This window comes from Pterocles gutturalis, unplaced genomic scaffold, assembly GCF_000699245.1.
Source record: "Pterocles gutturalis isolate BGI_N339 unplaced genomic scaffold, ASM69924v1 scaffold43680, whole genome shotgun sequence".
Taxonomy (NCBI): Eukaryota; Metazoa; Chordata; class Aves; order Pterocliformes; family Pteroclidae; genus Pterocles; species Pterocles gutturalis.
This window is the reverse complement of record NW_010139782.1, coordinates 7732-22507: the sequence shown is the minus strand read 5'-3', so window position 1 is coordinate 22507 and position 14776 is coordinate 7732. Positions and strand designations below refer to the sequence as shown.

The 14776-nt window shown below is 38.7% G+C and overlaps 1 protein-coding gene across 1 annotated transcript; it reads right to left on the bottom strand.

Annotated features, from left to right (window-relative positions):
- Positions 1 to 366: 366 nt before the first annotated feature.
- Positions 367 to 11246, bottom strand: LOC104469084 (rho GTPase-activating protein 18-like; the record flags this gene model as incomplete). The annotated part of the gene is made up of 4 exons (XM_010083439.1): positions 367 to 536; positions 5589 to 5661; positions 8447 to 8682; positions 11047 to 11246. Coding segments are annotated over 4 exons (679 nt in total), but the record flags the coding sequence as incomplete, so codon positions are not given.
- Between the last annotated feature and the right edge of the window lie 3530 nt (positions 11247 to 14776).

The window sequence follows — 14776 nt, the reverse complement described above, 5'->3', positions numbered from 1 at the left end:
TTATTACAGAGGTAAAGGATCTCACCTCACGTAACAGGAAAAGGGGCTGTAACAAATGAAATGAGGACACAGTTTGTGTACAACTACCACTAAGACACTATTCCAACTCAATATTAGCAGTCCATTTTTGCTTATATAGAGAGCGCATTTTGCAAGGCAGACAATGACATAAATAAGCATAAAAGTAGTTACTTCCATGTTATTGAGATTCCCAAAAATGAATTATCTTGAGAAGGTCTATCTCCACAAAGCTGGATCTGACAACTTTCTTCTAAATCTCTAATTCACCTACTATCAGATAAATATCATCCAACCAATACCACTAGTAAAAATAAAAAATTAGAGCAATAAAGAAGAAACACCTACTGGGAGAAGAGTGTCACCCCCTCCACCCTTGCACATTCTGCCTACTGAGCTGTCTTTGAGATTAGCTGCCTGTTCTGCAAATGGTATCTCCAAATTGATGTCAGTGTCCGAAAATGGCATGTCTTCAAGCGGGCTCCTCTGCTCATCCGTTCCGAGACTGAACTTTGGGCCTGAAAACAGAGTGAAAAAACAAATTATCAACAGCAGCACAACTGAGCACCACTCACTGAATGAGAGTAAACTTGTAGAAAAACCATGTAGAAATTAATGCTGTGCAAGGGGTGGACTTTCTGGTTGCAAATTCACTGATTTCTGCATTTTTCATCTCATCTGAAAATTTAGCTTCTTACAAGGGCCTATCTTTTGTAGTTTTTCTTTAATAATTCTGCCAATGTATTTTTTTTTTCTTTTTACCTATTATGAAAAGATAAAGCAATCCACCTCAGACAAACAGCAGATTCCCAGGACCTTCCAGAGCCAAACAGCTTTGGCATCAGAAGTTTATTGCCATCAAACACTTTCCTGCCTCAAAGACTGTAACATTCAGCAAACAAACCAGCAATTCTTTCTGCTGTTAAAATTTCAAAAGCAAAAGAGAATATTTCCTCTATGATCCAAAGAATTAACATTTGGGAATAACAGGGAGTACACAGATCATGTCATTGTCCCAACATTCCTGTCCTCAACTCAGTCTGAAGAGCCTAGATTCCTCAGAACTGTTTGGACATGTTTCCTCGATACAGGGAAGGACTAAGTACACAACAATGACCTTACTTCTCTTTCTTTGTTCCTTAAAGGAATCAAACACTAGGCAAATTTAGAACATTTTTTTTTGTAAAAAAAAACCCAACAAACCAAAAAAAAAAAAAACACCCCACAACCACAGAAAAAAAGGGAGAGGCAGTTCTGCTTTCAGAAAAATAAGTCATCTAATTTCATAGGAAATCAACCACTGGTTTTTCAGTCTGAAGTTAAAACACATAATGAAAGAAGCAAGAGGAAAATTAGATTGTAAATAACACTATTTAATACAAAGCACAAAGATAATTTAGACAGATAAAGATTCTGATCTCTCCACCACCCCTCTCATTATATGGTACTTCTTAAAGGACACATCCAGGACTACATTCCTTGTACAGAACATTACAAGTACCTTGCAAGTATTTGTGATGAAATTCAGACTTTCTTAAAACCAGAACAAATCAATCCGGCTCATTTCAACGGGACCATGATTCTGCCACTGGCTGCTACTCACAGACAGCAGACCAGTGCAGCCTGTTCAAAGCTAACATACCATAAGCGCAGGAAAAGCTGGATGGAAATGGATGTGAGATAAGGAGAACCATGAGCAGTGCATATGCTTTGGTATAATAATATGTACCATAATAATTTCTTTACACTGCTGTGGGAAATTCTTGTATGGCCTGGAATTACTATGCTAAGTCAGGACTGAAAAAATTTCCCAGAAAATAGTTATAGCTACAGCAACATTTGACCTTGAAGCAGGGGAAAAACTGCAGATAGGCTGATTAACAGAGAAGGCATCAGGGATGTGCTGGTCTACACTGATACTTTCAGTGGTCTGCAAAAGAGCTGAGCTGCAAGCACACAACCCAAACAACATATGAAGCATCAAGTTTAAAAAAAAAAAATTACACACTTGAAAATTTTTCTGAATCATACCTGCACATAATTGAAAGACTATAGATACAACAAGACTAGTCTCTGATATTCTGTAGAGTGAGTCCTGAAAACTACCTCAGTCTGACAGGGCCAAACTCAGGGTACCTGATAGGCAAGTGTCTGCAGTCACCACAGCCACACTCTGGTAGGGCACAGAGCTTTATGCAACCAGTCACACTTCAGTGTCATTGATCTAGAGCTGAGACACTTCCAGAGAGAGGAGGTGGATCTGAGATAACACTTTGACTCTACTTACAACCACGCAATGCTGTGAGAAGTAGAATAAAACATTTCCAAATTTTGACAGTTGTGTGTGTTACTCACCACTTGCTCTTTCCAGAGTGGCTTCTGCTCGCTTTCCATAGACCCAGAAAGATGCCCGGGGCATACACTAAAGATTAAGCTGATCCTGAAACTAGAGCTGCTCCTTTAGGTAAAGAGATACACGAGACCTCGGTAACCAAACATACCCAAGGTCAAATTCATCCCTGTCTTCGATATTTAGCCTCCCTGTGTGTATATCTGTATACATCATGTAAACTATTTAATGCATCTGAACTAAAGGAAAACAGTTCCCCATCCCCTCAAGACTTTTGTCAAGCTAGTGTGGTCCATACGTGACCCACATACTTCCTATAGCCTGGGAGGGATCTGATGTTAACAAACAATAAAGCAGTAGCTCCTATTTCAATCCTCTGGTCATACGAAGGTGCCCTGCCGTGTAAAGCAGATGTCTTGGCAATGCTGTGCACATTTTAAAGGTCTGGAAATGCTGTTGCTGTGGAGAGTTTCTTCTTGGTCGTGTATAAGCCGTGCTCCTATTGTTGTGCATTCACTAACTAGGAAGCAGCTGTACGAGGAAGCAGCTTTGGTGTTCTGCCAGTCTGCCAACTGCAAGCAATATTTCATGAGAGAAATGCAAGTGTGATACAGAAAAATGTAAATATTGTCTAAAAGTATGTGGAAAACATATTTTACATTAGACCTGTTCCGTTTCCTTGGTTCCCCATGCTATTTAAAGATCACATAAAATGTGGTGGGAATTCTTCAGGAGTGGGGTTACATTTTGAGTTTCTTTTTAATAGGACATGGAAATATTGAAAGTGTCAACCTTGCTATTTCCTAATTTTACTAGAAAATCTAGAGTATACCGCAATGGAGCTATGCTGATAGATCTTAATCAATAAATTGAAAGGTAGCATGGCTGATTTTTTTCTGACTGACAACAGCATTTCTCTAAAATGATAATTGATAAATTATTTTAAATAGAAAATTAAAAACTTTGTAATGTTTTCACTAACACTTTATCACTCCAGCCATAGATTCCTCATTTATCATGTAAAATGAAATCAGAAACAAACTCTTTAACTAAAAAATACAACTACACCAAGAAGCAAATATTGTAGTATTTTCCTTCATGTTACACATAGTACACACAATTCTTTCATCCATTTCCCAGATCATTATGCTTTGAGGTTGTCTTTATACAGAGGTTTTATCTAACCTGTAGCTAATCCTGTGTGTTCAGGACAACTGTAGTCCCACAATAAACTGACATTTGCTGCTCCCCTATTTAAGCTAACTAGTATCTAGCTTTTCATCTGCTTTATTCTTTCCTATTTATTTTTTGAGATATTTACACAGATATTTACTCCTCTTCACAGGCATCCAAACAAAATTGTTTTTTCTCTTTGGTAGCTGTTAGATATTGCTAGCTTTGCAGGTCTTTAGTGAGTGTTATGGATTGTTGATATAATAATGTCTTTAGACAGCTTAAATATTTTTTTGTTTGTTTCCTGTAGATATGTTCTGTACCTACATGAAACAAAGAAGTACTTAAAGACAGTAAGTGAGGGTGCTTCCAAAAAGCTCAAATATGCATCTACCAACAAAAAAATCCTAGGAACTCATTAAACTGTCCTGTACGAGCAGGATCAGGCAGAAAAGAGTAAAAAAAGTAATGGTTTTGTATTATTCCCTGAGTTTGCTTACATTGTTTAGGCAAGAAAAAAGGTGTGTCAGACTGGCAAGAAAGAAGGAGTGAGCACAGGTTCATACAGCCCATGCATGCTCTAAGAGCAAACCACTATAATCTTCAGTCTGGCAGAAGCGCTTGGGAATGCAGCATTCAAATACAAAGTCAGGAACAGTCACCACCTTTGTAGAAAGGCCAGAGGCATTCACTCTAGCCATTTTAAGACATCTCAATTTAAGCTCTGAATTTTTTTTTATAGTATCGCAGATTATATTCATATTTTTCAGGTAAAATTAGTGCTACTTCTTTGTCAAAGGGGTTTTCCACTTTTATATAATGTCTTTGGATTTGTATTTCATAAATATTTAGTATCTCTGAAATATCAGGCATTGTTTATTTTTTGCTTTAAATTAATTCACTGTTTGTATAACACTAATTTGTTCATCATTCTGGAGCAAAGATCACAGCACAGCACTGAAACAGGTGCAGTGCTTTTAAAACCACCAAACTTACATGGTTTGACTGCAAGTTGAACTGATTTTTTCTTCCTGCTCCAGTCTTGGGAGCAGAGCCCACTTTAGCATGTTGACAAGAGCATAAGTGTATCAGGATGTAAGCATGCTGCATTTGCTATCCATATCACAATCTGTGCTGAGGAGAGCTAGCATATGGGATTTGCCTGTCAGAACTCCACATTTCTAAAGGGTTCATCAGGGCCACTGGAAAAAAAAAGAACCAGATGTGATAAAAACTTTGTAATAATTGCTTGGTAATTTTCCATCTCTGAATCCTACAGTGCAGTTTATTGACATAAGCACCAAGCATCTCTTCCTTCCCTTGTGCTGAACCAGCAGTCTGGCAGTCCTCCCAGTTTTTGACTGTTCTTACTGAAGTGAGGTTTGCTGAGAGGGAGGGAAGGAAGGGTTAACAGCACTTATGGAAATGCACAGATTTGGTGATATTCAGGGCTGGTTTATATCTCTTCCACTTCAACTTTCATGCACATCCTGTATTGTTTGTTGCTGTCTTCTAAGTCTAATTATAGATTAAGTAACTTGCAGTAGGGAACTTGATCTGCCTGCCTATTTAAGTGGCTATAGGGTTCAGAGTAACACCAATGCCCTATCAGGTCCTCTGTAAGAAGGAAAAAAAAAACAAAAACCAACATACAAACAATGCAGAATAGAAATGCAGCATCTTAAAGCTTAAATGGCTGCCAGTTAATATCTCGACCTCTACAGTGATGGGTACAGTGGTATAACAGACATGGTACAACCCCTACTTGAAAGAAACCTAAGATGATGCAGAGTAGCCACCCTTTTATTACTGGACATGAAGAACAGCAGAAAGCTTTTCAAAATCCTTCATACTCTCAAAACAGAAACTTAGAATCAGCTAAGGACTTCTATGATGCTCTGTCTCACCTGGCAGTGACAGGGAGGGGTCTTTTGAATTTCATTTTCTTTTGCTGAAAAGTTACTTGAAATATGGACCAATGTAGTAGTTTGTGTAGTTGAAAGCCTACAAAGCCAAAGTAAAAAAAACTATAGTAGTTTGGCATTACCTTGCATTTCATCTTGTGTTTCATTTCTGTTTTCACTTGTTCTCACAGTTGAGGGTTCACTTACATCACAGACCTAAGAAAGGAACAATAAATATACATGCCTATAAAAACCAAATGCATGGTTGTAGAAACTCCTTTGACTTTGTGCAGGATTAAAACACATACTGCTACAATTCAGAGGTATGCAGAGGCACACCTGTGTGTTTCAGTAGAAAACACTTTGCCAAGAGTCTAAGGGGACCTGAAATCTAGCTAATTAAAAAAAGAAGTAATTAAGTCCATTCTGCCTCTTCCTAAAAGGCTAAGTGGGCATAAGATTTAATTTTGCAGAGTTGCACAGTATGAGAAAATTTAGTCTTTGACCTGAAACCATGGTTTGCACTGGAAAGTATATGGGAAGGGAATCTGGAGGAGACATTTTGACTAACTCAGTCCAAATTCCTTCTTCTTGCAAAGTCTTTAATGGTTGCCTCCCCTACAGAACAATCCCATCCTTTTTGCAGAGCAGCCTAACATTAATATCTGTGCTTACAGCTTAGATTCCCAACAGCAAAACTAGGACCCTTTGAAGAGGCAACAAAACAGGAAAGGATTTTAACCATCTTCTCCTTTCTACAGTGCTGCATTACCCAGTCACAAATTTGTCACATTCCATGAACTGGATGACACCTACCGTAGCAAAAAAATTTCAGAACATGTAGAAAATCTATACACATATGCAAGTATTATTTTTATTATCTTTTCAGCAACTCAAATCAATATTGAATGTTTAGCACTCTGGATTTCCAGTTGTATTTTACTCAAGCGCTGTATAACTCTGTACTTCCTGAGAAAAATATTCAAGCCTTAAAGATTTCTCCTACCAACACAAATCTGTATATTTACTTTTTTAAAAAACCAGAGACCCTGAGAAGTGGAAGAAAATAGCATGACTGCCTAGAAAATTACTACTGTTTCACAGAGCAGTAGAAGTAGACTGGGAAGCTGTCAAGGTACCAAAAGTCCAGCTTCTCTTTGGGAATATGTCAGGAAATTTAGTAAAAGCATCAACACAATTGTTGCATTGATGAGAAACATCAACACTATTGTTTTACCTTTCCTCCTGCTTTCCTCCAGGTGAAAGGAGGTTACAGGACTTTCAGAGGCTATTAATAAACTGGAATGACTTCATACAGTTGCAGATGGTTTCAGTCCTCTTTTGTTACATAAAGAGTTTTCTAATGACGGGAGAGTAAAAAAGCACTGAGACAAGTTACCCAGAAAGGTTGTAGAAGCTACTTCACTACAGGTTTTATGTGACAGATCAGATGAACAAGCACAAGCAAATATTTCTGAATAATCATTCTTGCTTTGGAGAAAAGAATGTAGTATAGATTTGAGGGCCTATGCTTGTATTATTTTATTTCAGTCAAGGAGACAGGTTTAGAAGGATTTTTTTAAAGTTATTTTTACATTTAATAAATATTTTGACCTTCTGTTTCATACATCTTAAACGGTTACAATAATTTGTCTGTTTGCGTTACTTCTCACTGATGTCATCAATATCAAAACATGCAGTTTAAGAGACACAGAAGTCTACTGAACACTGTGACATATGATTTTCAAACATTACAATGTGTAGCTTAAATACAGGAACATGAGTATTTCTTGTGCATTACTGAAATAACATACTTGAAAGGCAAATTATACTACTTTAAGCTTATATGATATTTTTCCTAAATTGCTCTGCTATTAGATCTTGTAATTTTTAGGCGTAGTCAACTCCAAATCAGATCCCAGAAAGCTTTTATAGCATTAATATCCTTTCTGCAACCACGTGCAAAATGGAATAGTGAAAGGAAACTTGTGCCTCCAGAACATACACTTGAGCTTACAAATTCTCCCCACTACATTTCACCTCTAATGGATTTGAAAGGAGTTGCTGAAGAAGAGGAAGCCGTTGGGGGAAGGAGGAAGCTAAATTCCCTCAATATTTGCCATGCTTTCCACCACCGCTACCACTGTGCTGAACAGCAGCAGCGCGCAGTGAGAACGAGGGACGGGGCTGAGGTCAGATAAGCTAGCCATGCTCTTCCATCATGTCAAGAGTCTTCCTACAGCTGAAGATCTCGTTGTTTTTGGGGTAGTAGACCGGACACATATGCTTCTTCACAGAAGAGGAATTCTAATCATAGTCTCCATTTTCCTCCTTCCCCTTTCCTGCCTGTGGGAGAGGAACTCTCCTGTTTGATACCCCACGAGAGGAAACTGGGCCCCTTCAGGACTTGTCAGAGTAACTTCCCACACACACAGGCCCTGGGAGCTAGTGCGAGGTCTAAGCTCCCAGCTGACAGGCACAAAGACCTAGCCAAAATAGAGGACGTTAGGTTGATGTCCCTTTTTTTAAAAAAAAAGAATCAAGAGGACTAGTAAGTAAGAGGTGCTGCCTCCTATCTCGCAGACTCCTCAGGATGGCTGCAGGGCACTACCATCCAAAGACAGAAGTGGACTTTCAGTAGCTTTTTGGGTGATTGTTGCCATGAGCTTTGCATCTGTGTTAAAATTAATTCAGATTAATATCTTAACCATGGAGTGGTTGTTTTATTCATGACGTTTAAGTAATATAAGGCCAATATACATACTTCTTTCTACATACTAAAATTGCTTAATGCAATGGCAAGTCTGGACCAATGCTATTCCCATAAATTCAGTAAAAAATTCCCTTGGAAATCAGTGAAAATTAGACACAAATCTTCTGGAAATGTCCCTTTCATGTCTGTGCATCCCTCTCCTCTCCCCCTACCCCTACATCTCACTCTCTTCTCTCTGCCAGAATTAAAAAAAAAAAAAAAAAAAAGAAAAACCAGACAGGAACTTACTTTTCCCTTTGAGTCGTTTTGTAGCCTGAAGATATCTCTGACATCAGGAATCTGGTGCTGTTTGTTTTTTTTCCTCATGGTTTGCGTGACAGTCTCTACTCGCTTTTCTACCGCTGCCTTCTGGGTTCGGGTCAGTGTGGACAGAAACACCACACTTTCCAGGGAGTCGCCAGAGCTCTCGCCAAACAGATTTGACAGACCTGCCTCCTTCAACCATTCTTCTTCCAGTTCTCCCTCTAAGCAAGGCAAAGAGGAAAAGGCATAAATGTTGGCTTTCGAGTACTGTTAAGCACACTGGATGTTAATAACACGATCTAGTTGATGCAGTGCACAGGGAAGGTACCAAGGGGACCCACAATTAAGAACAATTACTTACACTATCATGACTTGGAGAAAAAGCTTTTGTTTCTAAAGAGCTTCAAAAGGTTTAACATATGATATCAAAGTTTTTAAAATACTTAATCCAATACAGATTGCTATGGGGCAATCTTTATTATCTACAGCACTTCTACTAAATCATATACCATTTTATAAATGTACCTAGATATAAATGTGTATGAGGAAGTTGGAAAGCCTCTGATCATTGCTGCTTCATTGATTTTTAGTTCAATCCTCAATCTTTTTAGCTCTTTTACTGACATGGTTCTGTCTACTTTTCTTGAAACATTAATCCTACAGCTCTCCACTAGCTCAATTTAATGAAGGACAAACCAGGCCACAGGAGTCACCTTACTGTTATTTTTTAATCAGTTCTTATGACATGGTCTCCAGCCTGCTGACAGCCCACAAAACAATCGTTGCTTTAGTCTTATAGCTCATAAGGTATCCTCTATTGACAGATCACTGCACATGAAAGAGGAGAAAGCTATTAAATACTGTCACTGATGGCAAAACTTCTACTTCTGAAATCAGCATCTTTCTCTAACGATACTTTCTTTAAAACACCAAGCTCTGTCTGTAGCAGCTGAACTTTTGCTGGATTCCAACAACCCTCTCAGACATTCAAGCAACATTTCCATTTATCAGATATCTAAAAGTACTCCAAAGGTGGCATGTTGGCTTCACTATTGACTGTAGTTTCCCAATAGTGTCCAGTGCACATCCAAGTGGGCTCTTGAATATTAACAACATTCATAAAACAAACACAAAATTTAAGTATGAATTTTGCTATTGCTATGCACCCAAAGCCTAAGCCTCTGACAAAGCTCTCAGATTTTGTTATTAGGGCTGTAAAGAAGAGTTACACCCATTCTCCAGAGAAGATTTGAGCAAGGTATATCTCACCTGTCCCCTGCCTTGCCTTTGCATGGCTGCATCTCAAGCAAGCCCCCCTGCCCAGGCAGGTCCATCAGCCACGTATAGTGTCCTGAACATTCAGCAGTACTTGTACCCAAGCAAGGTGCTACTCATTAGGCAAGGTGTGGGGCAGAGCAGTGTCTGCTCAAGCAGATCTGCTCAACTGAGGTGACTCACTTGGGCTTCATGCCAGAGTCAGCAGCTTGAGCTGGAGCAGCAGCTATGGGGAAGAAGGCTATATATATAAATAGAAAAGGAAATAGTGGGGTTTTGAGTGCAGAGCCTGAAGGTGTAGCAGCATCAGTAAACTGGGGTAAGAGAAGAGGCTCATGCACTGCAGAACAATGGGCTCCACTGGTCTGCAGAAAGCCTCGTGGCTCTCTCAGACACCCCGCTCCCTGGGGCATGCAGGCTTGGAGCCTTGCTGCTTTCTCCAGAGTCCATACCACTATCAGCTTCAGAGCACTTGTAAATAGTGGTGATGTTTCGAAACACATTCACATTCAAAAACTGCCTAGGGAGGAAGAAGCGCAAATCCCTTTGAAACCAAATGTAGCACATTCTTCTCACTCATGTAGAGGCCACACCAACGTGCAAAGATCGCCATTTTGATTTACCGAGACTGTGGGTCTCTTGTAAGAATGGGAGAGGGGCAGATACCCCACTGTTAAAAAATTTTTGAGAAAAGAGTGTAATTAAGGATGTGACTCCTCTTTTGTCTGTTAGGAAAAGAAAAACAAAGAAATTGCCCAACTTCTAAGATCATGCCCTCAGGAGTGGCCCATAATTGATGCTTCTGGGAAACAAAAATAATACAACTGAACAGTCACAATAGTTACAAGCATAGAAAGTTACTCACTAAACTTAAACCAGTTAATTGTTGCTTATCTTCTAAAGCATGAGGTTTCTATCCAACATAGCCACAATAATGAACAATATACACTAAGAGTGAAAGGGCACATTTTTTAACAGTAAACTGCAAATAAAGCTTTGATTGTTGTGATTTGCAAGTACAGGTACTTTTCTGATGTTCTGCAAATACCGTTTACTTTTCTGATGTTCTGCAAATACCGTTTAAAGGAAAACCAGACTCTTACTTATCTCCAATACAGGTTTCTTTCAAGGTTCTGACTGTTTCTGGTGATATGCATCAGAGGCAACAGAATTTTCAACAGTGGGTGTTCAGCAGAGTGACCTCCTTTTTGATTTAAGTTGTTTGGTGGGTGCCATCTCTTAAAATAAGACTTACAGAAAAATCTCTAATCAGCAAACTGATGATCATTCACAAGAACAGATTTCATTACCATCTGGCTCTTTCACTACAAGTGCTACTCGTTCCTCATGATTATTTCCTCTGGTTTCATGGATGTTTTCAAGTTCTTTCCAGTAGTCATCCATAGATAGTTCATCCAAGGAGTCCTGGGATGCTGAGCGGTCAAACGATGCTCCATCAGGGGTCTTCTTGGAATGGTCATGGTTCATTGTATACTGGCCAGACCGACGGCTAAAACACAAACCATAAAGCAATTCTTGGTTAGCATTTTAAGATACAGGATATATTAATATCTGTGAAGGCAGTTAATAATTAATTATGTCAAAGTATCACAGGAAACTACTGTCAAAAAGCAAATGAGGATATTAAAAATTAGTTTTAATATCTGGAATATATTTTTAATTCAACATTTCTGCTATACGCATCTCCCAATCTGGAATAGCACAGGAGTCTGTATTAATGAGGAAATAATGAATCCAAGTTACACCAAAACTCTAATTCAACTCACAACAATCAGTTCCATAAACTTTATGATACATATCTTCCTAACATCACTGTTCATAAAGAATTCTTCAAAAGTGCCTTTCTGCCTGAGTAAATTCTTATAGCTTGACAGTATCGCTCCTTTTTTCCTTTGCTACTCTGTTCTTATTTTTTATAAATGTTTAGTCTGGTATCTGTGACCTTAATTACAGCTGGGAAAGGACAAAGTAGAATTACTGAAGTTATAGTTTGTGAAGTAAAATAGTGAATACAAATGTTTAATAAAGGCCACTATTTGTTCCTATCTTGCTTCCTCTTTGACTGAAAGCTTACCATTTTTATAGTTCGATGTTATTAGGTTTTGGTTAACCCTGCCAAATGTGTGTTGCTAAGGATTTCAAAAGGGATCTTTCATCTTAAGTACAGCTGCAACTAGGAAAAAACAACAACAACAGCAACAACCAAGCTGAAACCTCTAGGTCTTATCTTGACCTCATTAAGTCATTGGCAAAAATTACCCCTAACCTTGCAAAGAATTCCTCTTAGAAAGTGCAAAAGTTATAGTGACGTCATTGAAGTTACAGGTCATCCTTAAAGTTGAATACACCAAAACAAAAGCCACAGACAGATTCTGAGTATCAGGAAGAGGCCATGGATTACATGAGTAGCAACCTGATCTAACTTGGCTCTCCCACTTTGAGCGGGAGGCAGATCAGACAAGACAATCTCCAGTGGTCCTTTCTAAACTAAGTTATTCTACTATTAAGACAGTATAACAAAATTCTTCCTTGTATCAAAAAAATAGCAAGTTCTTAACATATTAGGAACAGCTTCAGATATCTTTTATGTCTGAATTTGTCTCCATATTCTAGAAAAGGAGGCATGGTTTGGGGTTAAGTAATGAGTATAACTTATTCCGAGAGAAAAACATATCAAAGATCAAGCATTGTGGATTTATCACAACGTAAATGCAGTAAATTACTTTCCCAGTTGGCTCACTTTGCAAGTTTATCTAGAATTAAAAAAAAAGCACCTCATCCTTACATTTTATCTTGGGATAACTAATGCTTGTTAGCTGCCCCTAAGTAAAAAAGCCATACCTTTCTCTCTGAAGATAAGCCCCTTGCGTGTCCAAGTCAGAAATCCTTTCACACCATATGTGCTTGATCCTCTGATAAGACATACTAACTATATGGACTTTGCCTTTAAAGGTAAGTAGCTTTATGGAAGGACTATGAGTTTCCACCTGCCCTGCCTCTCTGCTCCAGGTACAAGTTAATAAATTACAATGAATTACCAAGCTAATATGCACCCCAACACTATTCCTTAACCTGCCGTTATTTAAAAGCCCAGGAAAAAAAATAAAGGAGTATTTATCTTCTGCACCAATGGCAATAACAACGCCTTGCTAGTAGTGCACGTTACCCAATAAATACTCCCGAGCTCCCTCGGTTCTTAAACTTCTCCTGACAGGCACATCGTGTGTGACCTGTGCTGCTTGTGAACCCAACACTAATCACTGCAGGAAGATGTTCATGGAGTCACATCAGAAGTGTCCCCAGCAGCTGATGTAGGTTCAGAGTGTGGATGAAGCCGGTTGGGTTTCCAGCCCTCACCCAGGCTTCCCTCCTCCTGTGGCTGGTGCTCTGCCCAGACTGAGTCCCTCTCACAAACAGGCTCCCGTACACTTGGAGTGCAGCCTGAGCGAGGTCAGAATTTCACCTTGTCATCCCTCAGTTTAACCCTGCGGAGCTGCTCATCAGGTCTTCGGAGGACTTTCACCTTTGGAACAACCTGCTCTCACTGACCCACCTCAGCTGAAATTTAACCACCGCAGCACACCATGCAGAAGATAAAACCAACGGATCGAATACATTAAAAGCACACACTCTGGGGAGCTCTGTCAGGCTGAGGTGGAATATTCTGCAGCAGGGAAATACATTTTTTAAAATAATTAATCCCACATTCACAGAAAGATTCATTTAAAAAAAAATCTTTTAAAAGTATTTTAAATATCCCATGTTGCAAGCTTTAAAATTTTGCAGAAGACTACTTTCCAAAAAAACTATTGGTAGGAAATAAGCACAGTTCATTACAAAAGAAAAGCTATTACTGTGGTTGCAGAAAACAGGTTACTTCTCCAGTATATTCTCAAATTTTTAGGTGCTTAGTTTTTCTATTTAAAATTTGAAAAATGCAGCTGCTTTTCATAAGCATCTTCAAGGAAATCTTTTCTCTTCCCCCAGAAAATGTAAGCTACTGCTAACAAACACAGTCACTTAAAGTAATTTTCAAACACTACTCATTTAGCATTTCAGACTACTAAATTACTAAGTTTACTCTCCAGCAGTTTTTTCCCTCAGAAAACTCCTATTTCCATTAAGGTCTTCACTAACAACACTCTCAAACTCTATTAAAATCTTATTAACATCTATTTCCAATCATTAATAAATAGTTTACTCTTCAAATAGCTTCACAGGGAGCAGTGCAATAATCTCATTTCCAAATAACAGTGTCAGTTCTGACTGCTGATAATCAGACACGTGCCCATTGCAGCCGATGAGATTTTTGCCTATTTATCTCAGTACAAAACTGAGCCCCGAGGTACAAAACTCATTCTTCAATACAGATATTGCAGTCTCTTACCAGACTTAATCTTGTCCCACCCACCAGAGATGCATTTATTTATTACAAACACCAAGGATGCGAGACAAAGCACTCCTGCTCTTCCAGAGGGGAGCCATTAAAAACAATTCTTCTAATGAACACCATTTGTTACATTCACAAGGAAGGAAACCAGATTTGGGTTATTTCACTAAGCATTGACGAGCTTCATGTTGTGGCAAGTACTTAAAGTGGAAGAACTGTGCACAAACATTTTTTTCAGCCTTTCCTTTTGTGACCAACTGTGTCCTTAGCCTGCAGGAAAACATGACTCTTCACATTAATCACCATTTTACACCATAATAAAAATGTGCTTTTTTTCAGGTTCTGTCAGCCTGGTTTTGATTTCATCAATACTCACTTTATTCCTTATTTTTTTCCCTGTAAAATCTGAATCTCCCCATCTGTTCCAGTGTCTTCTTAGCAGTTCATAACTGGTACTTGTCATGTGTAAACTACAGCAGCTAGAGATCAATCAGTAAGTAAGATGCACTTTCACTGACATTTCAGAAAAATTCAGTTCGCAGAAAGCTAATTTTGCCCTTACTTCCATTTTTATCACTCAAGAATTAAGGACTATGTTGTGTTTTAAAACAGTGAGTGATGAGAAAAAT